This window comes from Periplaneta americana, chromosome 9 (assembly GCF_040183065.1).
Source record: "Periplaneta americana isolate PAMFEO1 chromosome 9, P.americana_PAMFEO1_priV1, whole genome shotgun sequence".
Classification (NCBI taxonomy): domain Eukaryota; kingdom Metazoa; phylum Arthropoda; class Insecta; order Blattodea; family Blattidae; genus Periplaneta; species Periplaneta americana.
The window spans coordinates 156,778,553-156,806,281 of NC_091125.1; the positions used below are offsets into that span (position 1 = coordinate 156,778,553).

The window sequence follows — 27,729 nt, forward strand, 5'->3', positions numbered from 1 at the left end:
ATAAAAGAGTAACTTACGTACTGTAAATTCAATCTTCACTTCTGCCCGACCCGAAAAGATAAAATTACTCAGACATACCTACTATCTACTGTCTGTCCAAGTGGTTATGTTGTAGGGTCGTAGAAAGGGAGGAAATCACGTGACAGTTAATTACTTAACGAGGCCCTATTATTTAAGTTATTTTAAACAGTTGTATAATATTACGTAGACGTCCAATTCCTAACAGAAATTAATGTTCTCAGAAAAGAGCTAAGACAGCCCAGCCGCTAGCTGGCGAATAAAATCTGGTGGGGGAAACCGGGATACGACGTAGGCAAATGGACGACAGTACCTGTGCGAAAATGATTCAATATTGAAAGCTCTTTCGTCACTGGAAAACGCGAACATATTTTTGGAACGTACTGTTTACTATGACCGTAAGGCTACTATGACTGTATATGCGGTCTTGAATCTGAGTGCAGGACGGTTGAACTTCATTACTAGAAGGTGTGGGAGTGAAGTACATTAAAAAACTCAGGTACAAAAAAATTGAAGTAAAAATAAAATTATATCCCTGTATAAATGCCTTCAAAATCCCCAGCTCTATGGGGTGCGTGTTACAATATTCAAATCTAGGGCTCGGCAGTTTTCACGATGAGAGTCTCTTCACTACAGAAATTTTAAAGTTGATATGAATCCCCCTCTTAATATTCATGGCATATGACCTGCCGCGATTCCATATAATAGCTTCAGTATACAAGAGAAAAATTACCCCATGTATACACAGGCTTAGGGGGCGCATTATTTAAACTGCAAACCACAAATTAAATTATAAAATCCCCCGCATGGCACTTTTTCAATTATTCACTCATGCACGTTATGGGCGTTTTTTAACCTCACCCATGTGTGTATGGCGTACCCAAACCCTTGCTCACTGCAGGGAGGGAAGCGAGAGCGATTCCATTTCTAACCAGCTCAGAACTTCCCTCCATGTCTTTTAAATCAGGGGTCGGTAACCGTCTTTCAATGCCGATACCAGTGATTTAAGTGTGCTTAGAATATAGAAAAGGGAAGTGTTTCTAGCTGGCTACCGATACTCCCAGATGTGATCGAGAAAAACATTTCTGAGCTGTGTTAGCCTGGAATTGTGAGGAATTACACTTTTGTGATAGGAGCACGAAGGAAAAAATAATACCCGACATTTTCATGATATGAGTGAATACAACTTCGTACTATCTATCGTCATTGGTGCTTTAGCTTGTCATAGACAATAAATAAATAAATAAATAAATAAATAAATAAATAAATAAATAAGCAAGCAAGCAAGCAAGCAAGCAAGCAAGCAAGCAAGCAAGCAAGCAAGCAAGCAAGCAAGCAAGCAAGCAAGCAAGCAAGCAAGCAAGCAAGCAAGCAAGCAAGCAAGCAAGCAAGCAAGCAAGCAAGCAAGCAAGCAAGCAAGCAAGCAAGCAAGCAAGCAAGCAAGCAAGCAAGCAAGCAAGCAAGCAAGCAAGCAAGCAAGCAAGCAAGCAAGCAAGCAAGCAAGCAAGCAAGCAAGCAAGCAAGCAAGCAAGCAAGCAAGCAAGCAAGCAAGCAAGCAAGCAAGCAAGCAAGCAAGCAAGCAAGCAAGCAAGCAAGCAAGCAAGCAAGCAAGCAAGCAAGCAAGCAAGCAAGCAAGCAAGCAAGCAAGCAAGCAAGCAAGCAAGCAAGCAAGCAAGCAAGCAAGCAAGCAAGCAAGCAAGCAAGCAAGCAAGCAAGCAAGCAAGCAAGCAAGCAAGCAAGCAAGCAAGCAAGCAAGCAAGCAAGCAAGCAAGCAAGCAAGCAAGCAAGCAAGCAAGCAAGCAAGCAAGCAAGCAAGCAAGCAAGCAAGCAAGCAAGCAAGCAAGCAAGCAAGCAAGCAAGCAAGCAAGCAAGCAAGCAAGCAAGCAAGCAAGCAAGCAAGCAAGCAAGCAAGCAAGCAAGCAAGCAAGCAAGCAAGCAAGCAAGCAAGCAAGCAAGCAAGCAAGCAAGCAAGCAAGCAAGCAAGCAAGCAAGCAAGCAAGCAAGCAAGCAAGCAAGCAAGCAAGCAAGCAAGCAAGCAAGCAAGCAAGCAAGCAAGCAAGCAAGCAAGCAAGCAAGCAAGCAAGCAAGCAAGCAAGCAAGCAAGCAAGCAAGCAAGCAAGCAAGCAAGCAAGCAAGCAAGCAAGCAAGCAAGCAAGCAAGCAAGCAAGCAAGCAAGCAAGCAAGCAAGCAAGCAAGCAAGCAAGCAAGCAAGCAAGCAAGCAAGCAAGCAAGCAAGCAAGCAAGCAAGCAAGCAAGCAAGCAAGCAAGCAAGCAAGCAAGCAAGCAAGCAAGCAAGCAAGCAAGCAAGCAAGCAAGCAAGCAAGCAAGCAAGCAAGCAAGCAAGCAAGCAAGCAAGCAAGCAAGCAAGCAAGCAAGCAAGCAAGCAAGCAAGCAAGCAAGCAAGCAAGCAAGCAAGCAAGCAAGCAAGCAAGCAAGCAAGCAAGCAAGCAAGCAAGCAAGCAAGCAAGCAAGCAAGCAAGCAAGCAAGCAAGCAAGCAAGCAAGCAAGCAAGCAAGCAAGCAAGCAAGCAAGCAAGCAAGCAAGCAAGCAAGCAAGCAAGCAAGCAAGCAAGCAAGCAAGCAAGCAAGCAAGCAAGCAAGCAAGCAAGCAAGCAAGCAAGCAAGCAAGCAAGCAAGCAAGCAAGCAAGCAAGCAAGCAAGCAAGCAAGCAAGCAAGCAAGCAAGCAAGCAAGCAAGCAAGCAAGCAAGCAAGCAAGCAAGCAAGCAAGCAAGCAAGCAAGCAAGCAAGCAAGCAAGCAAGCAAGCAAGCAAGCAAGCAAGCAAGCAAGCAAGCAAGCAAGCAAGCAAGCAAGCAAGCAAGCAAGCAAGCAAGCAAGCAAGCAAGCAAGCAAGCAAGCAAGCAAGCAAGCAAGCAAGCAAGCAAGCAAGCAAGCAAGCAAGCAAGCAAGCAAGCAAGCAAGCAAGCAAGCAAGCAAGCAAGCAAGCAAGCAAGCAAGCAAGCAAGCAAGCAAGCAAGCAAGCAAGCAAGCAAGCAAGCAAGCAAGCAAGCAAGCAAGCAAGCAAGCAAGCAAGCAAGCAAGCAAGCAAGCAAGCAAGCAAGCAAGCAAGCAAGCAAGCAAGCAAGCAAGCAAGCAAGCAAGCAAGCAAGCAAGCAAGCAAGCAAGCAAGCAAGCAAGCAAGCAAGCAAGCAAGCAAGCAAGCAAGCAAGCAAGCAAGCAAGCAAGCAAGCAAGCAAGCAAGCAAGCAAGCAAGCAAGCAAGCAAGCAAGCAAGCAAGCAAGCAAGCAAGCAAGCAAGCAAGCAAGCAAGCAAGCAAGCAAGCAAGCAAGCAAGCAAGCAAGCAAGCAAGCAAGCAAGCAAGCAAGCAAGCAAGCAAGCAAGCAAGCAAGCAAGCAAGCAAGCAAGCAAGCAAGCAAGCAAGCAAGCAAGCAAGCAAGCAAGCAAGCAAGCAAGCAAGCAAGCAAGCAAGCAAGCAAGCAAGCAAGCAAGCAAGCAAGCAAGCAAGCAAGCAAGCAAGCAAGCAAGCAAGCAAGCAAGCAAGCAAGCAAGCAAGCAAGCAAGCAAGCAAGCAAGCAAGCAAGCAAGCAAGCAAGCAAGCAAGCAAGCAAGCAAGCAAGCAAGCAAGCAAGCAAGCAAGCAAGCAAGCAAGCAAGCAAGCAAGCAAGCAAGCAAGCAAGCAAGCAAGCAAGCAAGCAAGCAAGCAAGCAAGCAAGCAAGCAAGCAAGCAAGCAAGCAAGCAAGCAAGCAAGCAAGCAAGCAAGCAAGCAAGCAAGCAAGCAAGCAAGCAAGCAAGCAAGCAAGCAAGCAAGCAAGCAAGCAAGCAAGCAAGCAAGCAAGCAAGCAAGCAAGCAAGCAAGCAAGCAAGCAAGCAAGCAAGCAAGCAAGCAAGCAAGCAAGCAAGCAAGCAAGCAAGCAAGCAAGCAAGCAAGCAAGCAAGCAAGCAAGCAAGCAAGCAAGCAAGCAAGCAAGCAAGCAAGCAAGCAAGCAAGCAAGCAAGCAAGCAAGCAAGCAAGCAAGCAAGCAAGCAAGCAAGCAAGCAAGCAAGCAAGCAAGCAAGCAAGCAAGCAAGCAAGCAAGCAAGCAAGCAAGCAAGCAAGCAAGCAAGCAAGCAAGCAAGCAAGCAAGCAAGCAAGCAAGCAAGCAAGCAAGCAAGCAAGCAAGCAAGCAAGCAAGCAAGCAAGCAAGCAAGCAAGCAAGCAAGCAAGCAAGCAAGCAAGCAAGCAAGCAAGCAAGCAAGCAAGCAAGCAAGCAAGCAAGCAAGCAAGCAAGCAAGCAAGCAAGCAAGCAAGCAAGCAAGCAAGCAAGCAAGCAAGCAAGCAAGCAAGCAAGCAAGCAAGCAAGCAAGCAAGCAAGCAAGCAAGCAAGCAAGCAAGCAAGCAAGCAAGCAAGCAAGCAAGCAAGCAAGCAAGCAAGCAAGCAAGCAAGCAAGCAAGCAAGCAAGCAAGCAAGCAAGCAAGCAAGCAAGCAAGCAAGCAAGCAAGCAAGCAAGCAAGCAAGCAAGCAAGCAAGCAAGCAAGCAAGCAAGCAAGCAAGCAAGCAAGCAAGCAAGCAAGCAAGCAAGCAAGCAAGCAAGCAAGCAAGCAAGCAAGCAAGCAAGCAAGCAAGCAAGCAAGCAAGCAAGCAAGCAAGCAAGCAAGCAAGCAAGCAAGCAAGCAAGCAAGCAAGCAAGCAAGCAAGCAAGCAAGCAAGCAAGCAAGCAAGCAAGCAAGCAAGCAAGCAAGCAAGCAAGCAAGCAAGCAAGCAAGCAAGCAAGCAAGCAAGCAAGCAAGCAAGCAAGCAAGCAAGCAAGCAAGCAAGCAAGCAAGCAAGCAAGCAAGCAAGCAAGCAAGCAAGCAAGCAAGCAAGCAAGCAAGCAAGCAAGCAAGCAAGCAAGCAAGCAAGCAAGCAAGCAAGCAAGCAAGCAAGCAAGCAAGCAAGCAAGCAAGCAAGCAAGCAAGCAAGCAAGCAAGCAAGCAAGCAAGCAAGCAAGCAAGCAAGCAAGCAAGCAAGCAAGCAAGCAAGCAAGCAAGCAAGCAAGCAAGCAAGCAAGCAAGCAAGCAAGCAAGCAAGCAAGCAAGCAAGCAAGCAAGCAAGCAAGCAAGCAAGCAAGCAAGCAAGCAAGCAAGCAAGCAAGCAAGCAAGCAAGCAAGCAAGCAAGCAAGCAAGCAAGCAAGCAAGCAAGCAAGCAAGCAAGCAAGCAAGCAAGCAAGCAAGCAAGCAAGCAAGCAAGCAAGCAAGCAAGCAAGCAAGCAAGCAAGCAAGCAAGCAAGCAAGCAAGCAAGCAAGCAAGCAAGCAAGCAAGCAAGCAAGCAAGCAAGCAAGCAAGCAAGCAAGCAAGCAAGCAAGCAAGCAAGCAAGCAAGCAAGCAAGCAAGCAAGCAAGCAAGCAAGCAAGCAAGCAAGCAAGCAAGCAAGCAAGCAAGCAAGCAAGCAAGCAAGCAAGCAAGCAAGCAAGCAAGCAAGCAAGCAAGCAAGCAAGCAAGCAAGCAAGCAAGCAAGCAAGCAAGCAAGCAAGCAAGCAAGCAAGCAAGCAAGCAAGCAAGCAAGCAAGCAAGCAAGCAAGCAAGCAAGCAAGCAAGCAAGCAAGCAAGCAAGCAAGCAAGCAAGCAAGCAAGCAAGCAAGCAAGCAAGCAAGCAAGCAAGCAAGCAAGCAAGCAAGCAAGCAAGCAAGCAAGCAAGCAAGCAAGCAAGCAAGCAAGCAAGCAAGCAAGCAAGCAAGCAAGCAAGCAAGCAAGCAAGCAAGCAAGCAAGCAAGCAAGCAAGCAAGCAAGCAAGCAAGCAAGCAAGCAAGCAAGCAAGCAAGCAAGCAAGCAAGCAAGCAAGCAAGCAAGCAAGCAAGCAAGCAAGCAAGCAAGCAAGCAAGCAAGCAAGCAAGCAAGCAAGCAAGCAAGCAAGCAAGCAAGCAAGCAAGCAAGCAAGCAAGCAAGCAAGCAAGCAAGCAAGCAAGCAAGCAAGCAAGCAAGCAAGCAAGCAAGCAAGCAAGCAAGCAAGCAAGCAAGCAAGCAAGCAAGCAAGCAAGCAAGCAAGCAAGCAAGCAAGCAAGCAAGCAAGCAAGCAAGCAAGCAAGCAAGCAAGCAAGCAAGCAAGCAAGCAAGCAAGCAAGCAAGCAAGCAAGCAAGCAAGCAAGCAAGCAAGCAAGCAAGCAAGCAAGCAAGCAAGCAAGCAAGCAAGCAAGCAAGCAAGCAAGCAAGCAAGCAAGCAAGCAAGCAAGCAAGCAAGCAAGCAAGCAAGCAAGCAAGCAAGCAAGCAAGCAAGCAAGCAAGCAAGCAAGCAAGCAAGCAAGCAAGCAAGCAAGCAAGCAAGCAAGCAAGCAAGCAAGCAAGCAAGCAAGCAAGCAAGCAAGCAAGCAAGCAAGCAAGCAAGCAAGCAAGCAAGCAAGCAAGCAAGCAAGCAAGCAAGCAAGCAAGCAAGCAAGCAAGCAAGCAAGCAAAGAAACAAATAAATAAATAAATAAATAAATAAATAAACAAATAAATAAATAAATAAATAAACAAATAAATAAATAAATAAATAAATAAATAAATAAATAAACAAATAAATAAATAAATAAACAAATAAATAAATAAATAAACAAATAAATAAATAAATAAATAAACAAATAAATAAATGAATGAATGAATAAACAATTAAATAAGTAGATAAGTGAATAAGTAGATAAATAAATAAATACAAAATAAATAATAAATAAGTAAATAAATGAATAATATATAAGTAAATAAATAAATAAGAAAGTAAATTAATTAATTAATGAAACAATGAACTAACTAAATAATTAAATATATAAGCAAATTGAATGAATAAAAAAATAAATAATAAGAAATCAATAAATAATTACATAGATAAATAAGTACGTATGAGTATATAATTAAGTTAATAAGTAAATAAATGAATAATAGATAAATAGCTAAATAAATAAATTTACAAATAAATAAATAATTAAATAATTAAGGATATAAATAAAGAAAGAAATAAATGAATGAATAAATAAATAAATAAAAATAAATAAATAAATAATAAGTAAACGAATAAATAAGTACGTAAATTAGTACATAATTAAGTTAGTAAGTAAATAAATAAATAATTTAATTAATTAACAATGAAATAAATAAGTAAATAAAATAAATAAATAAATATTAAGTAAATGAATAAATAAGTACGTAAATTAGTATATAATTAAGTTAATAAGTAAACAAATAATTTCATTAATTAACTATACTATACTATACTATACTTACTGGCTTTTAAGGAACCCGGAGGTTCATTGCCGCCCTCACATAAGCCCGCCATTGGTCCCTATCCTGAGCAAGATTAATCCATTCTCTATCATCATATCCCACCTCCCTCAAATCCATTTTAATATTATCTTCCCATCTATGTCTCGGCCTCCCTAAAGGTCTTTTTCCCTCGGGCCTCCCAACTAACACTCCATATGCATTTCTGGATTCGTCCATACGTGCTACATGCCCTGCCCATCTCAAACGTCTGGATTTAATGTTCCTAATTATGTCAGGTGAAGAATACAATGCGTGCAGTTCTGTGTTGTGTAACTTTCTCCATTCTCCTGTAACTTCATCCCTCTTAGCCCCAAATATTTTCCTAAGCACCTTATTCTCAAACACCCTTAACCTATGTCCTCTATGATCTGGTATCTTCTTATACCTCGAACTCCTCTCCCGTTCACCTATTATTTTGATTACCGGATTATTATTTTTCATGTTTTATGTGACGATTGTGTCATTAACGCTTACTATGCTAGAACAAATGGCATTAATATAATTTAGCATAAAAACTGAGCAATCCATTACGAACATGTAATTCCCTGCAATATTAAACAAGAAAAAAAATGACTGCTTTAAAACAAAAGAATTGTGAGTTGCACATCATAGTTTATCCAACTACAGAAATGTTAAAGCCTAAATTTTTAATTTTAGCCATTCTTTTAATTAAAAAATCGGAATATTACAGAAGATACAAAATAAATATTCGGTTGTTATATGCCAATAACCATTAAATCAATTATTACTTGTCAAAATCCACACAAATAATAACTTTCAAACCATATTGGTTGCCGGTATTCCAAAGTTTACACGGAATTACTCTTTTAATGCAGGAGTGGTATGATATTATGATGTTCTAAGGCCGGGTATTCCTCGGTGTGTACCCCTGGACCAGGCACTGGGCAGTGGATTGTCTGTGTGTACCTGTCTGGGTGATCCGATTAGGTGCACAGCAACCACGTGCTCGCAAACAAGCCGCAGATCAAGGAGAGGCCGCGTCGTCTTGCTTCAGCGTCGTTATCGTGGGGGCTGATGGGAAATGTCAACACGCCCGCCGACTAACTTGGTGAGCCAACATACATCTCAAGGAACGCAAGCCTTTCCAAGTCGGTCATACTTTTATGAAACCAGACAACCCTGTTTTCGTTGAAGACACCGGCACTTGACAAGTTACCAGGGAGGACATGCAAAGACTACGTTTACCATCGTAAGTGGGTTACCTTAACGAGGAATGTGGGTAGCCTACATTGTAAAACACAAGGGACTTCTATATTACATTTATGGCCGATTTCACCAAGCTCCTTTAAATTCTTCAAAATACTTGTCAATAAGCGGAACATTTAATTTTAACGAGATCTTTAAAAGTTGACTGTTTCACCATGCCTCGTTTCTTTAAAATTAACGTGCGTTTACTTACGTGGGGATTTTGTACTTGTATCTTGCATGTTTTATTTCTCATACGACTATGGCTTCGAAATCGCGAATTTCATAGGTTGCATATGATCACGGCTGACTTTATTTGGCATGAGGAAACAATCATAGGCAAACGTGTAAGAGGCTGTAATTTTAAAAACATCTGCAAGTTCTTATTCTTGATATTTTTCCTAAATACAGTAAGTATGTTGTCATACCGTAATTTAAAAACAAAAAAAAAAAAAAAGAAGGAAAAAAAAAAACAGATGCTTCCAAATGTAAATAGGAATGTAGAGCAGTTAATTTGTAACTTCTAAAGGAAATATAAGAAAATTTTGCGGACGATAAGGTAAAGAGCTTCAGAATTGATGCCACAATATAGTTATTATTAGGCCTAAATTTAGGATGGAAAATCGCCTCTCCCATAAATTGCATACTACTTTTATACCATATTTCATGTAGATTTATGTACCCTGTAACAATTTTGCCCTGCTTGTGTGACAGAATTCAGAAGAGGAGTCATTAAATTGGATTTTAAGGGGTATCCATTGCATCCTAAAAGTAAAATCTCTTTGCACCCTTTCCATTTAAAAATACATCCTCCTCTTACACCTTTGGAATGTTGTGCTATCGTGTACTGACCGCAAAACGGAAGAATCTGTTGAAGAGGCATTAAGTGGGTGATTCCTATCTGTCGTATTCTAACCTATTACAATTTCAATAAACTAGCGATGAGGTAATTCTGCTGATTTCGGAATTGAAAATCGTTGAATTTAATTTTTTTGTGGAGATGCAATTGATCGTATATACAACGCATAACAAGAACCTAAACTAATCAAACCTGTCACAGTTTCGTATGTGCAAGGTGTATAAGCAGAGCACGAAGGAAACTACCTCAGCGATAGTTTAGTCACAATTTTTTTATGCGGAACTTTACATATGAAATTGTTTGAATATTGAATGAAAAATAGAATCTTCTGTTGCAGAATCTTTTGGCCATATTACTGCCAGGAGATACGATTGGAACATGTAGCCTACACACTCTATCGTTGTCAATGACGACAGGAAATTTAGCTGTAGGTCTATTATAAAGATAATGGATGTATTGTGGTCGTAATGTTGATGTACGTCTGTTACTTTTTTCACATATCTAGACATTACAGCTTTTGACATCCCGTTCATATCACCAATTACTATTTCAAACCTTCCCGTAACATTATCTTACAGCGAGAAGAATCTGTTGCAGAGGCGTTAAGTGGGTGATTCCTATCTGTCGTATTGTATTCAGTTTCTTCTAGAATCATTCTTATTACTTATTTCCTTATTGTGTAGCTTTCGTGAAATTCTTTATCACTTAAATCCTCAAAATGGTTATTCCAAGTGTTATTACAACATATAAAAGTTCGGCATTATTGCAGAATTTCAACATCGAATACGTCCGCCATTTTGTTGACTTCTTAACCCATCGTTACTGCATTAACGCGACGAATTAGGTCCTAATAAATCAACGATGAGTTTAAAGATGTGTTGGTAATAACGATGTTTGGTGAAACACAAAAATTGACTAACGCGTCATTAAATTATTTAATGAGACGTTATAATGATAACGAAGGTTGGTGAAACCGGCCATTAGTGTTCTGCCCAAGGGCAGGTCTTTCACAGCTTTCTCCAATCTTTCCTATTTTCTGCCTTCCTCTTTGTTTCCTCATATGATCCATATATCTTAATGTGACTATCATCTGATAACTCCTTCTACCCCGAACTCTTCTCCCGTTCACCATTCCTTCTATTGCATCCTTCAGTTTCTTCTCAACCATTGGCCCAACCAATTTCTTTTCCTCTTCCTGATCAGTTTCAGCATCATTCTTTCTTCACCCACTCTTTCCTGTACAGCTTCATTTCTTATTCTGTCTCTCCACTTCACACGTTTCATTCTTTTCCATATCCTCATTTCAAATGCTTCTATTCGCTTCTCTTCACTTTGTCGTAATGTCCATATACAGTATTTCCTACAAATTTAATACGTCGAAATAATTTTAAAAAATGTCAGGGGATTCGTATAACAGCATGAAACGTCAAAGTAGAATAGAATTGCATTTTCGGTGAACATTTCTTCTTTATTAATTTTTTTCAATTTATTAGATGTTTTTCCCTGTGTAAAATGGTACCTATATCACATATGACTATACTACGGAAATTTCATCCATTTTAATTTTTCAATTTTCTGAAAAGTGACAGACCTATACAAGTTTCAAGCTTTTAAATATGGCTCGGGAAATTTTATTTCTTGTATGTATGTGTATCGATTACTTCTTTAAAAACTAAAGTGGGAGAGAACTATTTTTAACTGGCTGAAGAAAATGATCGTAGTACGACAAAAAGATATTTTTAAATCATTAATTACATTTGTATAATGTGAAATAAGCTTTTCTTGTTGGTGGTGTTCACAGAATATTTAACTTAAATTAAATCGAAGAGTATAAAAATATTTTATTTTGTATATTAGCATCAGTCTTTATAGTTGGTGAAAGTCGTACATAATATGCCACATTATAATACTAGTGCCGTAAAAATATTACCATGACAACTAAAACTTCTTAAGTTATAATAAGGAGACATAAGGTATCATAAGATTAACAGTATGAAACGATTTGCCAGTGCTATGAAATTTAACACAAAATTTGTCATAGCAATCTCTTTATTCATAGACCATATCAAACTACTCACCATTACAAATCTGATGTTTTATAACGTCATATATATACATCATTATTTTTACGATCTCTAGAATATTCAATTTTTCAAATTTTGAAAATTTTTGGAATTTCGAGAATATTTTTTAATCATTTTTTAAATTTTTAAAAATTTTCAGACATAAAAATGCGCCGCTAACCCAACCCCAGAGAGCCAAAAATACGCTGGTACTCGAACCTTAGAACGTCAAAAACGCGCCACTAACTCAACACTAGAACGTCAAAAACGCGCCCTTAACCTAACTCTGGATCGTAAAAAACGCACCGCTAACCTATCCCTAGAGCGTTAAAAATGAGCCCCAACGTAAACCTACAGCGTCAAAAAGGCGACGATAACCGAACCACACAACGTCAATAACGCGCAACTAACTCAAATCTAGAGCGTAAAAAACGTGCTGCTAAACCAACCCTAGAGCATAAAAACACGCCGCTACTCCAACTATAGAGCGTCAAAAAACGCGCCGCTACCCCAACACTAGAGCGTCAAAAACGAACCCCTAACCCAACCCTCGATCGTCAAACACCCAACGCTAACAAATCCCTATAGCATAAAAAACGCGCCGCTAATTCAAACCTAGAGCGTCAAATCGCAGAACTATCTCAACCATAGAGCGTCAAAAACGTGCCGCAACCCCAACATAAGAGCGTCAAAAACGCGCCGCTAACTCTAATCTAGAGCGTCAAAAACGCTCCGCTAACACAACCCTAGAGCGTCAAAAACGCGCAGCTAACTCAAACACAGAGCTTCAAAAAGCGCTACTAAACCAAACAAAGAGCGTCAAAAACGCACCGCTAACTTAAACCTAGAGCGTCAAAAACTCGCCGCTCAACTAACTTGAGCGTCAAAAACGCGCCGCTAACCCAACCCTTAAGCGCCATAAACGCACCGCTAACCCAAACCTAGAGCGTTAACTCGCACAGCTAACCGAACTCTAGAGCGTCAAAAACTCGCCGCTATTCCAACACTAGAGCGTCAAAAAAGCGCCGCTTACTGAAACGTAGAGCGTCAAAACCGCTCCGCTATCACAATCCTAGAGCGTCAAAAACGCTCGTCTAACTGAAACATTGCGTCAGAAACACGCCGCTACCGCTGCCCTATAGCGTACAAAACGCTCCCCTAACACAACCCTAGAGCGTCAAAAACCCGCCTCTAAACCAAACCTAGAGCTTCAAAAACGCGCCGCTAACCCGACACAAGAGCGTCAAAAACGCGCCACTAATCCAAACCAAGAGCGTTAAAAACGCACCGCTTACTCAAACCTAGAGCGTCAAAAACTCGCCGCTAAACTAACCCGTGAGCGTCAAAAACGCGCTTCTAATCCACCCCTTAATTGTCAAAACCGCACCACTAACCTAAACCTATAGCGTCAACTCGCACAGCTAATCGAAGTCTAGAGCGTCAAAACCGCTATTCCAATACTAGAGCGTCAAAAACGCGCCGCTAACTCAAACGTAGAGCGTCAAAAACGCACCGCTAACACAACCCTAGAGCGTCAAAAACGCGCCGCTAACCAAACCTAGAGCTTCAAAAACGCACCGCTAACCCGACACTAGAGCGTCAAAAACGCGCCACTAATCAAAACCAAGAGCGTCAAAAACGCACAGCTAATTCAAAACTAGAGCGTCAAAAACTCGCCGCTAAACTAACCCTTGAGCGTCAAAAACGCTCCGCTAATCCACCCCTTAATTGTCAAAAACGCACCGCTAACCTAAACCTATAGCGTCAACTCGCACAGCTAATCGAAGTCTAGAGCGTCAAAACCGCTATTCTAATACTAGAGCGTCAAAAATGTGCCGCTAACTCAAACGTAGAGCGTCAAAAACGCTCCGCGATCACAATCCTAGAGCGTAAAAACGTGCGTCTAACTCAAACATTTCGTCAGAAAACACGACGCTAAACCAAACCTAGAGCGTCAAAAACACGCCGCAACCGCTGCCATAGAGCGTAAAAATCGCTCCGCTAACACAACCCTATAGTGTAAAAAACGCGCCGCTAAACTAAACCTAGATCGTCAAAAACGCGCCGCTAACCCGATTCTAGAGCGTCAAAATCGCGCCGCTAGCCCAAACCTGGAGTGTCAAAAACGCGCCGATAACCCAAACCTAAAGCGTCATAAACGCGCCGCCAACCCAAACCCAGAGCGTCATATAGCGTAAAATTCAAATCATAAAAATGAACATCAGCGGTCGTCTTTTTGCTGTGAGGAAATCTTTGAAAATTATTGCTGAAAGTTTGCTGGGGAAGTGACTTCAGCTCTCGAGGAAGAAGAGAATAGAGCAAAGAAAATATTGGTTACAGAATGGATCAAAAGAATGCACAATCATGGAACATCTGCCCTTCTTCTGAAGGAACTTGCTGAAAAGGACTTACAACAGTATAAAATGCGTTTGAGGATGACCCCGGAAAACTTTGAGACACGCTTGAGATGGTCACTAAAAAAATTGTCTCCAATTCAGACCACTTCATTTATTAAAGTACCACAACGAAACAAAACCAAGAACAACGCGCCAAACACGTGGTATCTTCATAAACAAACCTGTTTTCATTAGTATAATGCCGGTAGAATAGAGCAAGAATCAGTGGTGGGGGGAAGGCGAATGTTAAGAGTTGCTATCCCACTGTGCAATCTTACTCTACTCTACAATGATCAAGTACTCTACATTACCAATAACGTTTACATTAGAAGAGTTAAAAGGATAGTTAGTACTTGCCCGAATTACTCATTGCTAACTCTACTAATGAAAACTAGGCCTCAGCGATAGAGCTCTTTCTTCTCGTTACAAAGACCGGACTTCGAATCTCTCTATGTAAAACGCGCGCGCGTAAACACATGGGACTTAGTCTCTGAACAGCGACCAATTTTCGTTTCAAAGGGTGTACAATTTCTTTTTTAATCTGTTAAATTTTGGAGATATTACGGAGGATAATCTACTGAAAATCGTTGACTAAAAATACGAATGGGGAAATAATTGTTTCTCAGCAAGGAAATAAATTAAAAAGACTACTGTTTCAGCATAAATTCAAGTCATGTGTACAGTACATGAACTGTAAAAAAAATCAGTTATCTAGTTTCAATAGTTTTCGAGAAAAAGTTCCATATGTAAGACATTGATAATTAACATTGGCAAGATAGGCAATTCCGTATCCCCTTAAGTGGTTGGTAGTTGTGTGATTTCAAATAATCATCGGTGACTGCTTGATTAGAATCATCTTAGAATAATCACGAAACAAATAAGTTGAACTTTTAACGAATATCGTAACGAATGCAAGAAAATAAATGCAGCATTCTCTGCTCAAGCCACTAGTAGGCTAATTATATGAAATATAATACGTGTACGATGATATTACAGTCTAGTATATACAGTCACGAAGCTCAATACGTAGGGACTATGCATCCATAGATAGTTGCTAACCACTAGGATCGCCACTATCGCCGCATCACAGACAATGCGAAATAGTACCGGCACAGTCTATTGTTCCTAGTACCCTCAACAACTCAAGCTTCGTGACTGTATATACTAGACTGTGATGATATTATAATTTCATTTATTTTTTCTTTTACCTCCCACACTGCGTGCGGAACGTAATCATAACAGCATTGTTTTTCTTTTGTTTGCATAGCAACCAGGCGCGTGTGATGTTGTCAACTTAGGAGACACGTAAACATCATCGTTAAATACAGAAAAATAATACGATTTTCGAAAAAGATAGAAATGAAGCTAAGGAAAGTTTGAAAGTTATTTTAAAAGGTTCAAAATAGCAACGAAGGATAATTCTGTCTTTGTACGCCAGATGTCATTACAAAGTTAAGCGTTATATATTTGAATGTCCAATATGTGAAACGAAAGGTTTTGAATTAATTTGTAAAATATTTGTGTGTAGGCCTAACATTAAGTTAATCACATCATTACACATTTTTCGGATGAAGTGTTCTAATAAATATTTATTCGGATGTGAATTATGTTCTTGCACATTTGGGAATAAATAATATGAATATTTATTCACTGGAAATTTTTCTCAAACAAATATTGTAATGAACTAAATTTATAACATTACCATACTTGTTGTAGGAGGCCTTGAGGCCTATTCACAATGAAAATTAAACATAAACGTAACATAAACACAAAGTTCGCGGTCCCGAAATCCCGTCGTAGTTTTGTTTCTATAGTTGCAAAGTATCTTTGCAAGTATGTTTATGTTCCCATCGTGAATGATGGTATCAAATTCAAATTCGAATTCAAATTTATTTACAATTTACATTTGAATTGAATACATATGAATAGATACCCGAAATGAGCATGGCTTTTGATTTTACGGTAAAGTTACATTTTTAAGTTAATGCCTATGTTATGTTCAATTTTCATTGTGAATAGGCCTTTAGGGTCTAATACTTGTCAGGAAGACGATGATAATCATGATGATAAGGAGAGAAGAACACCTGAGTTCCTCGTGAAGAGATGGCAATACAACTTTTGTACAACGTAACAGTCCTTTTAGAACCTGTCAGGAAGAAGATGATGATAGTTATTATTAGTGGTGTTGTTCTCGACTGTCTTAAAGTATTACCGGTACATTTTCAGCTACAAATTTATCAGAATTTGCAGTGCAGAGTTCATGGAAATTGTATCAATCAACATCGACTCTCAATGATAAAATTTACACTTTAGGATCTTCATTAATTGAACCTAGGAAGAAAATGAATTAGTTGCTAGGATCCGTTTGTTAAAAGAGCAGTGCTGAAACAATATATATTTAACAAAAGCGAAACGTGAGGCACTTTGTTCGAATTAAAGCTTTCGGATTTTTTTTAGAATTAAATTTGAAACTAACTAGAACCTGTCAGGAAGAAGATGATAATTGTTATTATTAGTGGTGTTGTCTTAAAGTATTACCGGTACATTTTCAGCTACAAATTTATCAGAATTTGCAGTGCAGAGTTCATGGAAATTGTATCAATCAACATCGACTCGCAATGATAAAATTTACACTTTAGGATCTTCATTAATTGAACCTAGGAAGAAAATGAATTAGTTGCTAGGATCCGTTTGTTAAAAGAGCAGTGCTGAAACAATATATATTTAACAAAAGCGAAACGTGAGGCACTTTGTTCGAATTAAAGCTTTCGGATTTTTTTTAGAATTAAATTTGAAACTAACTAGAACCTGTCAGGAAGAAGATGATAATTGTTATTATTAGTGGTGTTGTCTTAAAGTATTACCGGTACATTTTCAGCTACAAATTTAGCAGAATTTGCAGTGCACAGTTCATGGAATTGTCTCAATCAACATCGACTCGCAATGATAAAATTTAGGATCTTCATTAATTGACCCTACGAAGAAAATGAATTAGTTGCTAGGATCCGTTTGTTAAAAGAGCAGTGCTGAAACAATATATATTTATCAAAAGCGAAACGTGAGGCACTTTGTTCGAATTAAAGCATTCGGAATTTTTAGAATTAAATTTGAAACTAACTAGAACCTGTCAGGAAGAAGATGATAATTGTTATTATTAGTGGTGTTGTCTTAAAGTATTACCGGTACATTTTCAGCTACAAATTTAGCAGAATTTGCAGTGCAGAGTTCATGGAAATTGTATCAATCAACATCGACTCGCAACGATAAAATTTACACTTTAGGATCTTCATTAATTGAACCTAGGAAGAAAATGAATTAGTTGCTAGGATCCGTTTGTTAAAAGAGCAGTGCTGAAACAATATATATTTATCAAAAGCGAAACGTGAGGCACTTTGTTCGAATTAAAGCATTCGGATTTTTTTTAGAATTAAATTTGAAACTAACTAGAACCTGTCAGGAAGAAGATGATAATTGTTATTATTAGTGGTGTTGTCTTAAAGTATTACCGGTACATTTTCAGCTACAAATTTAGCAGAATTTGCAGTGCAGAGTTCATGGAAATTGTATCAATCAACATCGACTCGCAATGATAAAATTTACACTTTAAGATCTTCATTAATTGAACCTAGGAAGAAAATGAATTAGTTGCTAGGATCCGTTTGTTAAAAGAGCAGTGCTGAAACAATATATATTTATCAAAAGCGAAACGTGAGGCACTTTGTTCGAATTAAAGCATTCGGATTTTTTTTAGAATTAAATTTGAAACTAACTAGAACCTGTCAGGAAGAAGATGATAATTGTTATTATTAGTGGTGTTGTCTTAAAGTATTACCGGTACATTTTCAGCTACAAATTTAGCAGAATTTGCAGTGCAGAGTTCATGGAAATTGTATCAATCAACATCGACTCGCAACGATAAAATTTACACTTTAGGATCTTCATTAATTGAACCTAGGAAGAAAATGAATTAGTTGCTAGGATCCGTTTGTTAAAAGAGCAGTGCTGAAACAATATATATTTATCAAAAGCGAAACGTGAGGCACTTTGTTCGAATTAAAGCATTCGGATTTTTTTTAGAATTAAATTTGAAACTAACTAGAACCTGTCAGGAAGAAGATGATAATTGTTATTATTAGTGGTGTTGTCTTAAAGTATTACCGGTACATTTTCAGCTACAAATTTAGCAGAATTTGCAGTGCAGAGTTCATGGAAATTGTATCAATCAACATCGACTCGCAACGATAAAATTTACACTTTAGGATCTTCATTAATTGAACCTAGGAAGAAAATGAATTAGTTGCTAGGATCCGTTTGTTAAAAGAGCAGTGCTGAAACAATATATATTCAACAAAAGCGAAGCGTGAGGCACTTTGTTCGAATTAAAGCTTTCGGATTTTTTTTTAGAATTAAATTTGAAACTAACTAGAACCTGTCAGGAAGAAGATGATAATTGTTATTATTAGTGGTGTTGTCTTAAAGTATTACCGGTACATTTTCAGCTACAAATTTAGCAGAATTTGCAGTGCAGAGTTCATGGAAATTGTATCAATCAACATCGACTCGCAACGATAAAATTTACACTTTAGGATCTTCATTAATTGAACCTAGGAAGAAAATGAATTGGTTGCTAGGATCCGTTTGTTAAAAGAGCAGTGCTGAAACAATATATATATTTATCAAAAGCGAAACGTGAGGCACTTTGTTCGAATTAAAGCATTCGGATTTTTTTTAGAATTAAATTTGAAACTAACTAGAACCTGTCAGGAAGAAGATGATAATTGTTATTATTAGTGGTGTTGTCTTAAAGTATTACCGGTACATTTTCAGCTACAAATTTAGCAGAATTTGCAGTGCACAGTTCATGGAATTGTCTCAATCAACATCGACTCGCAATGATAAAATTTAGGATCTTCATTAATTGACCCTACGAAGAAAATGAATTAGTTGCTAGGATCCGTTTTTTAAAAGAGCAGTGCTGAAACAATATATATTCAACAAATGCGAAACGTGAGGCACTTTGTTCGAATTAAAGCTTTCGGATGTTTTTTAGAATTAACTTTGAAACTAACTAGAACCTGTCAGGAAGAAGATGATAATTGTTATTATTAGTGGTGTTGTTCCTCGACTATCTTAAAGTATTACCGGCACATTTTCAGCTACAAATTTAGCAGAATTTGCAGTGCAGAGTTCATGGAAATTGTATCAATCAACATCGACTCGCAATGACAAAATTTACACTTTAGGATCTTCATTAATTGACCCTAGGAAGAAAATGAATTAGTTGCTAGGATCCGTTTGTTAAAAGAGCAGTGCTGAAACAATATATATTCAACAAAAGCGAAGCGTGAGGCACTTTGTTCGAATTAAAGCTTTCGGATTTTTTTTTAGAATTAACTTTGAAACTGACTAGAACCTGTCAGGAAGAAGATGATAATTGTTATTATTAGTGGTGTTGTTCTCGACTGTCATAAAGTATTACTGGTACCATTTTCAGCTACAAATTTAGCAGAATTTGCAGTGCACAGTTCATGGAATTGTATCAATCAACATCGACTCGCAATGATAAAATTTACACTTTAGGATCTTCATTAATTGACCCTAGAAAGAAAATGAATTAGTTGCTAGGATCCGTTTGTTAAAAGAGCACTGCTGAAACAATATATATTTAACAAAAGCGAAACGTGAGGCACTTTGTTCGAATTAAAGCTTTCGGATTTTTTTTTAGAATTAACTTTGAACCTCTCTGTTGATTAATTTTAATCCAAAACATGGACACTCACGTTCGAGGGGGGAAAAAAAAGTTTTGGACTCGATCAAATATTCCACAACCCCCAAAATTTTAGTATTTAAAGCGAATAGCTCCGTTCAACGTTCCATCACTAGGTTCGTTATTTTAAATTGAATATGTTACAATGTTAGCGACAGAAGAAGAGCGATCGGCGGAGAGGTAGAGGGGAGATTTTATAACTGCATTTTCAAATTGTTGCAGTTCACTCGCGAAAATAATGTACCGCAGTTGCACTTTTAATCTGTTACAAAACGTCAGATTCTGTCTAGTGGAGTACAAATACACACTCACACACACACACCTCTGTCCGATTATGGAACTGGGAGAGAGAGCTTCAGTGTAAACATGAATACGATCCTCATGCATGGAAGAGGGTGGGGGGGTTTCCATTCCCATTGCAAGTTTGTCCGTCCGAAAACTGATTGTCGAACATTTACATGCGAATATGCATCAATCAATCACCATGATGAACCGTGCGTGTGTACGATTTACGATTATACAGCGCCACGGTGACGATTGGATTAACTAAATTACTGAAGCAGCCAGGCCTGATAGCATGCGATTAGCCCTAGAACGTTTGATATTGTAATGCTTGTGAAATAGAACTTTGTACGGCTCCATACACAGAGAAAGGAGGCTGCTGGGGTGGGGGGAAGCTATTTCAAAGAAGACAGAATTAGATGCGTTAGTTTAGGCTTGTGTGTGTTTGTGTACATGCAAAGCATTCCGTTTATACACAGAATAAAAATCACAGCTTTATCACAGGAAAACCGGAATCGAAATATATCTGCTATCTCTGCGTAATAGAATTTCAACATCGCTTCTGATTTCAATGCGGATTTCGCTGTTAAAAGAAAGGCAATCCACCGGTTCATACGTGCATAAATGCAGATGTGTGACGTATAGATTTCTCTGTTAGGTGAGCTATGTTTTAACTTTCCTCCAAACATCATCTGTTCCACGAATTTCTCCGTGACTCAAGTGATAGTGTTTATATACGTATAATAGTACAGAAAACCCGGGTGCGATTCTCCGTAGAAAAGTAAAAGTAAGGAGTAGACATGTTTATAGTATTAGTCATTATCGAACAATATTTTTTCATTAAGTCACTAAAAAGTAAGTTACGTAGTATTAAAATATTACAATATTAAAAATCCGCGAATGTCTAGCTAACACAAATTTTAACTAATTTAATGTTTAGACCTAATATTTTAATCTTCTTCTTCTTCTACATCACGGTTTAGGCCTTCCATTAGCCTGTTCCGGCTCCAAATTGTTGCTGCCTCCATATTTTCTTAGGTCTTCCTAAGTTTCTTTTTCCTCGTGCTGAGTAATTGTATGCTGCTTTTGGTATTCTATCGTCCGTCATCCTTGTTAAGTGGTTTTCCCAACTTGTTCTGTATTTCTCTATTGTTGTATTTAGTTCCTCTACGTTTAGTTGTTGTCTTATTTCTGTATTGTGTTTTTTGTCTGTTCTTTGATATCCTGCTATTGGCCTGAGGAATTTCATTTCAGCAGCTTGTATTCTAGCTATATGTTGTGCCGTCATTGTCCATGTTTCGGATCCATAAGTAATTGTAGGAACTGCCATCGTCTTATATAATTTTATTAAGGAGTCTTTTCTGGCTTTATTTTTCAAGGTTCTTTTTAGTGTTCCTGTTATATAATTAAACTTGTTTAACTTATTATTTATATCTGTTTCTGTTTTGTATGTTATTTCGCAACCTAGGAAATTGAATTTTGAGACTTGTTCTATTGCTTTATTTCCTAAAATTATCTTTGTCCTAACTGGATAAGCGGCCTTGAAAGCCATTGCCTTTGTTTTTTCTGGTGATATTTCCATGTTGTATTTTTTTGATATTTCGTTTAATTTATATAGCATTCTCTCCATTTCGGCCTCTATTTTAATACCACGTACATTTTAATAAAAGTAAAGAGTTGTGAAATGTCTGGGATATTATTGAAGAGCGTCTGAGAAGGCATTTTCATATTTTTTCCTCTGCAGCAGATTACGTAAAACAATTTATAAATTTGTCATTCATTTTTCTATTTAACCCATCAGTAATTTACGTACAGTTTATTTAGCTCTTTTCCAGTCTATCATCAATGTGACATTATTGCGTGGAGTGAAACATCAGAATTTCTTTATATCACCTACTTACAACATACAAATGGCTTTTAAGGAACCAGGAGGTTTATTGTCACCCTCAATAAGCCCGTCATCGGTCCCTATCCTGTGCAAGATTAATCCAGTTTCTATCATCATCCCATCTCCTCAAACCCATTTTAATATTATTCTCCCATTTACGTCTCGGCCTTCCCAAAGGTCTTTTTCCCTTCGGTCTCTCAACTAACACTCTAAATGCATTTCTGGATTCGCCCATACGTGCTACATGCCCTGCCCATCTCAAACGTCTGGATTTAATGTTCCTAATTATGTAAGGTGAAGAATACAATGCGTGCAGTTCTGCGTTGTCTAACTTTCTCGATTCTCCTGTAACTTCATCTCTCTTAGCTCCAAATATTTTCCTAACAACCTCATTCTCAAACACCCTTAATCGCTTTTCCTCTCTCAAAGTGAGAGTCCAAGTTTCACAACCATACAGAACACCCGGTAATATAATTGTTTTATAAATTCTAACTTTCAGATTTTTTTGACAGCAGACTAGATGACAAAAGCTTCTCAACCGAATAATAACAGGCATTTCCCATATATATTCTGCGTTTAATTTCCTCCCGAGTGTCATTTATATTTGTTACTGTTGCTCCAAAATATTTGAAATTTTCCACCTCTTCGAAAGATAAATCTACAATTTTTATATTTCCATTTCGTACAATATTCTCGTTACGAGACATAATCATATACTTTGTCTTTTCGGGATTTACTTCCGAACCTATCTCTTTACTTGCCGTGTTTTCGCTAATCGTTGAAAACTCTCTATTACTATTAAATTACAAGAACATGTCACCAATTCAATCTATATAAACAAATATTTATTTTAAATATTCTTCAGTAAAACACAGTAGGCGTATCACACTTTATCTGTCTCTTGTATTCTATAGTTGCCCTGTAATTTTCATAAAAATGTGATATTAGTTATTTCACGTGTGATTTTTATTACAGATATGGTTGGATGTGCAGTCTGTGGATGCACAAATCGAGCCGAAAAATGAAAAAAATTCCCTAAGGATCCTGGGAGGAGGAATGCCTGGACTTCTGAAGTCAGACATGTGGGATGGATTACTACAGAGAGCCCAGCCCTTTTGAAGAATCCATGTGGGGGAAAAACCCTAGAGGATGAAGTATCTTAAAATTACGCTTCACACAAGATCGGTAAATGTGTTTAATTTGCCGGTAGTGATATCAAAACAAGTTACTCCTAATGCGTCCCTGTTTAAGAATACTTTAAGATTAATATGTATGTCACAGTTTCTTAATAATGTGTCAAGTGTAGTTGTGACGAGGATGGCAGAGAATTTTAAGTGGCTTCCTTGGTGTTTTACTGTGTTTGATGAACATAATAAACAATTACTTCATTGAGATATTGAACCAGACTACGAGCTTCCAAAATCAGTTACAGTGAATTGAGTTCATAGGGGGAAAGGAACTCGCCATCCTACCCAATTATCTCCTGGCATAGTTGCCTCATAAGTGGTGCCTTGTTGGTATCACTTGTGGGGTTCTGACCTGTGTACGGACAGTTGATTAAACAACAATAAAAAACATTTAATATTTTGTGGATATATAATCTCTAGTATGGCAAGTTTGGTAGCTATTTCGAAAGGTTCAAGATAGAAACAGAAGGTGGAAATGTTTATGCATGTGATGACTCCCTGCAAACAGTCCAACATTTGTTATTTGAGTATCACAAATTTGAACTACAACGTCTTGAACTAGTTTGTTGATTAGACAGTTGCGACACCAAGTACTCCTCACCAATACAAGTGTTCCGAAATAAATGCTGTCATCAAGATTTTATGAGATATGTAAATTACGTTCACAAAAGTTGTAATCTGAACTCAGGATAAAATTTGTATATATCCAATGAATTATTTTTTTCTATAGTTTTTATATATTTTGCTATAAATATTTAAATTAACAGTTGATAGACATAAATTAGGATAATAATTTAAAATAGATTCACGATAAATGTGTTGTATAAAATTTAAAAACTGCTTGTAACAACATTGTTTAACGGAAAACTGTGTAACGCCTTCAGAGATTTCAACTCAGGAATTTAAACTACATTCTAGTGAATATTAGGATTAGTTATTAGCTTAGGTTATAATATAGTATACATTTCATGAAACTTGTTAATTGAAATATAAGATTGTATTTTAGTATTTAATTTCATCTCATTGCATTTCATTCATTCATGTGTATAATTATAAAACTTTGTAGAGATTTGCTGAATTTATAGATTTGTAAAATTTTATTTATAATTTCATAATTGAAACGTAAGATTAATTCAATAGGAGACTTCATTAATCAATATCATATTATTATTATTATTATTATTATTATTATTATGTATTTATAACCCTAACATACCTATCTCACGTAAAATAGAGTTCTCTGTAAAATTGGAGTATAATAAATAAATAATCTCTAGTAGGTATATTATGGAAACTGTCAAAACTTGTTATGTGTGTTTAGACACTGTTGGCTCAAAACATATGCAAAATTTGCACGTATTAAGAGCTTCAAAGAAAGCTCTGCTGTTTTTTGCAATAATTATTCTCTTGAATTTTTCTACAAGTTAAAGCATACCTTTAATAAATATTGGGCTATTGTGAAAGATCTTAACATTGACTTGAAAAAAAATTGTCTAAATAAAATCCAAAATGTTGAAGCAGCTCATATTTCTCCCTGACATAATATAAGACTACAAATTCTCCCTAGAGTTATAGGGCCATATTCATAGACATTCTTAGCGCGGGCTTCCGGTGGATGATCGCGTACTAACGTTTTTCGTATTCATAAACCAGTGTTAGCGATATGAATTGTTATGAATCCTGTACAAGTAACCAGTCAATACACGGGGCTAGTTTAGCACGCTCGTAGCGCGGGCTAGCGAAATGTCTATGAATAGCACCCTTAGTCTTTAGACTAAAATTGGTGGTAAGCGTAGTCCTAAGCAGAAATGAGAGTAGTAAGTTGTTGCTATGCACAACATTTGGAATATTCTTGTTCAATCCATGTAAATATTGTGTTTGTTGTTTAGGCTTACACATCCATTCTGCTGACTTACCAGTTAATCATTTATGTTTAAAAGATCCTAGTGATTGACTTAAAAAAATTAGACACCTTGATTACACAACTTTTAACACTGTATCACTTCGGAATATGTATGATAAGACTTGTGTTAAATTCTAACGTACCTTGTTTGCATGTTTCGCCCTATTTATGGGTCATCTTCAGAACTGGTCGTTGTTGGTCTTGGCACCTCTTGTTGTTTCCTGTGACGGTGCGTTCATGTGGTATAGTGTAGAGTCAAAGAGTGTATGTGTTTTGAAATTGAGTTGTGTGTTGAGAATTTCATTGGGATGTGTTTTCGTGTGTCTGTATATTTAATATTGTTCTAGTGTGTTTAGTTTCTGTAGTACTTCCATGTCTGTGTTGATGTCTCTGTAGGTACACATTTTGACTCTACACTATACCACACGAACGCACCCTCACAGGAAACAACAAGAGGCGCCAAGACCAACAACGACCAGTTCTGAAGATGACCCATAAATAGGTCGAAACATATAAACAAGGTACGTTAGAATTTAACACAAGAAAGTATTATCATACATATTCCGAAATTAAAAAATTTGTTGTGTACCAATATATAAAATATATTTTTTGCTGTAATTGTAAGGTTTTATTGTTCAATAAATAAGTTAACTGGGAATGTATGTATGTGTGTTTATTGTGTACCCTGCCAGATATTATAAATGTAAAAAAGAAACATATGATATCCTATAGCAGTTAACCTAACCTAAATTTATAGGTTGGGCATATATTTTTCTACGTCAACGTACCGAAAGCACAAAATACAGGTAGCTTTGTATTTTCATTTCTGTATTCTTTAGATCTTATTTAAAAAAAGTTATGTATCAATAGTTGCGAATATATGAATTCATTCATTCGTTCTTTCAGAGTTTTGTGTCTAAGAGAAGACCTTTCACTGCAAACCCAGCATTCTCCAATCTTTCATATTTTCTGCTTTCCTCTTTGTCTCCGTACATGATCCAGCTATCTTAATGTTGTCTATCATCTGATATCTTCTTCTGCCCCAAACTCTTCTCCCGTTCACCATTCCTTCCAGTGTATCCTTCAGAAGGCAGATATGTTACAATATACAAATTTTATAACACAATACAGTGCGGTATTGTGTTATAAAATTTGTGTAATTTTTTTCATGTTATATAGTAAAACAGTGACTTTGAAATAGTAGTAGTAATAATAATAATAATAATAATAATAATAATAATAATAATAATAATAATAATAATAATAATAGGCACAATCTCACAATTTGATTTTTTTTTCATTCTTATTGCTATATTAATAGCAAACAATGTAACTGAAGCTGATTCGCCAATCAGATTCATCATTTAATATTGAAACGCGCCCTGCAAATTCATTGTAGTAAAAAATTTCGCTCTCCTTCCAAAATACTCATTTCTGAGAGAACTACTGTACACCCAAGGAGAGCATTTAGGCTGGAATTGTTATGGTCTCTGAGAGAATATCTGGAGTCTTCCAGACAAGATAGTTGGAAGGTACGTTACACAGTACTCAAGTTCCTATGAGAAAGATTGTCAGAAACTCCTACTGTTATTTTGGAATAGAATGTTCCGACTTATAGTTCTTTTTCTGGAACTGTTATTTTCTCGGAACTATTTCGAAAGTGCCGTTATGTTATTTTTCCCAATCTCTATCATAGACCCATCTACTGTGGATGTAGCTTCAGCTAGAAATGACAGACTGATAGTGTGATAATGAAGTGAAGGTGATGTACATACTGTATAAAAGCAGGAAAAAATCTGTGTGATTTTTATTCACATTTCCCAGTAGTCAGATTTCTCAAGCTTCATCAGCAGCTTTCGACACATGCTGGGTAACTTTCGGTGCTGGACCCCGGACTCATTTCACCGGCATTATCACCTTCATTTCATTCAGACGCTAAATAACCTAGATGTTGATACAGCGTCGTAAAATAACCCAATAAAAAAAAAGCTTTCGACAGACTGTGCATGTTCGGATCCACATACATATACGAACATTGTTTTCTTTAATGAAAATAAGTAAATCCCACCACAGAACTAGCTAATTCATCTGACTACAATCTACAAAATTTTCTAGTTCATGCACTGCCCAGATCATAGTGCATAATATTGAGCAATCAGTACGCAATAAAGAGGCTAAAAGATCTCGTAAAATTAGCATTACAGAAGATCAGGAAATATTTTTACTAATGGTCATGCATTAACAAAATGAAAAGAAAAAGTAGAAATTTAAAATGCAGTATAGTATTTAGTATTATTCAGCTTTCATTTCACCCCTAACTTATCAACCAATTGCTTTCATAAATGTAAATACCAGTATTAGGCATTCACAATACTTTAAGTTTAATTTGATCAGTATGAGAAACATTTATTATCACGAAAAAGCAGCCACCATTGCAAGCCTCCTCTGTGCCCGCGGCAAGGAAACACGAGCTTCAGAGCTGCATGAGATGATGTCACAGGACATCGAGTTGACGACCACTGTTCTAGGAGTACAGCGTTCTTCTCTAGATGCAAGATTGCAAGTTCAAAACCGGCTGGAGTCAATGGATTTTTATGGATGCCAAAAACCGGGAGGTATTTTAAGCCGTGTGTTCCATGTCGAAGTTTTCCGGCACGTTAAAGACCTCCAAGCCTAAATCAAAGTCTCTGGACCAAAGTTTCTCCTCTCTCGTGTCCTAGTAATACCTTAGTTGCAAAGTAGGTGGCGTTTCAAGCGATAAGCTTACCACATGTCCCTCTGCCTCTGTCGGCAAATAAGTGTAACTAGATTCTTTGTAGGTACTGAAACCTCCGCCAGAGGGATACCTATGTTCCGTCATCATTTCATTTAATTTATTACCCATATATTCCATAGATCTTACATGAGCAATGAAGCTTTAAGATGTTGGACAAGTAAAACATTTTACAA

The 27,729-nt window shown here is 37.8% G+C and overlaps 1 protein-coding gene across 1 annotated transcript in view; it reads left to right on the forward strand.

Annotated features, from left to right (window-relative positions):
• LOC138705620 (uncharacterized) overlaps window positions 1-25,438 on the forward strand; it is a 437,982-nt gene extending 412,544 nt beyond the window's left edge. Inside the window, exon 4 of the mRNA XM_069834221.1 lies at window positions 22,666-25,438. Within this exon, the coding sequence (XP_069690322.1) occupies window positions 22,666-22,809 (144 nt within the window). The 3' untranslated portion in view covers window positions 22,810-25,438. The remainder of the gene's footprint in view (window positions 1-22,665) is intronic.
• The last annotated feature ends 2,291 nt before the right edge of the window (window positions 25,439-27,729 follow it).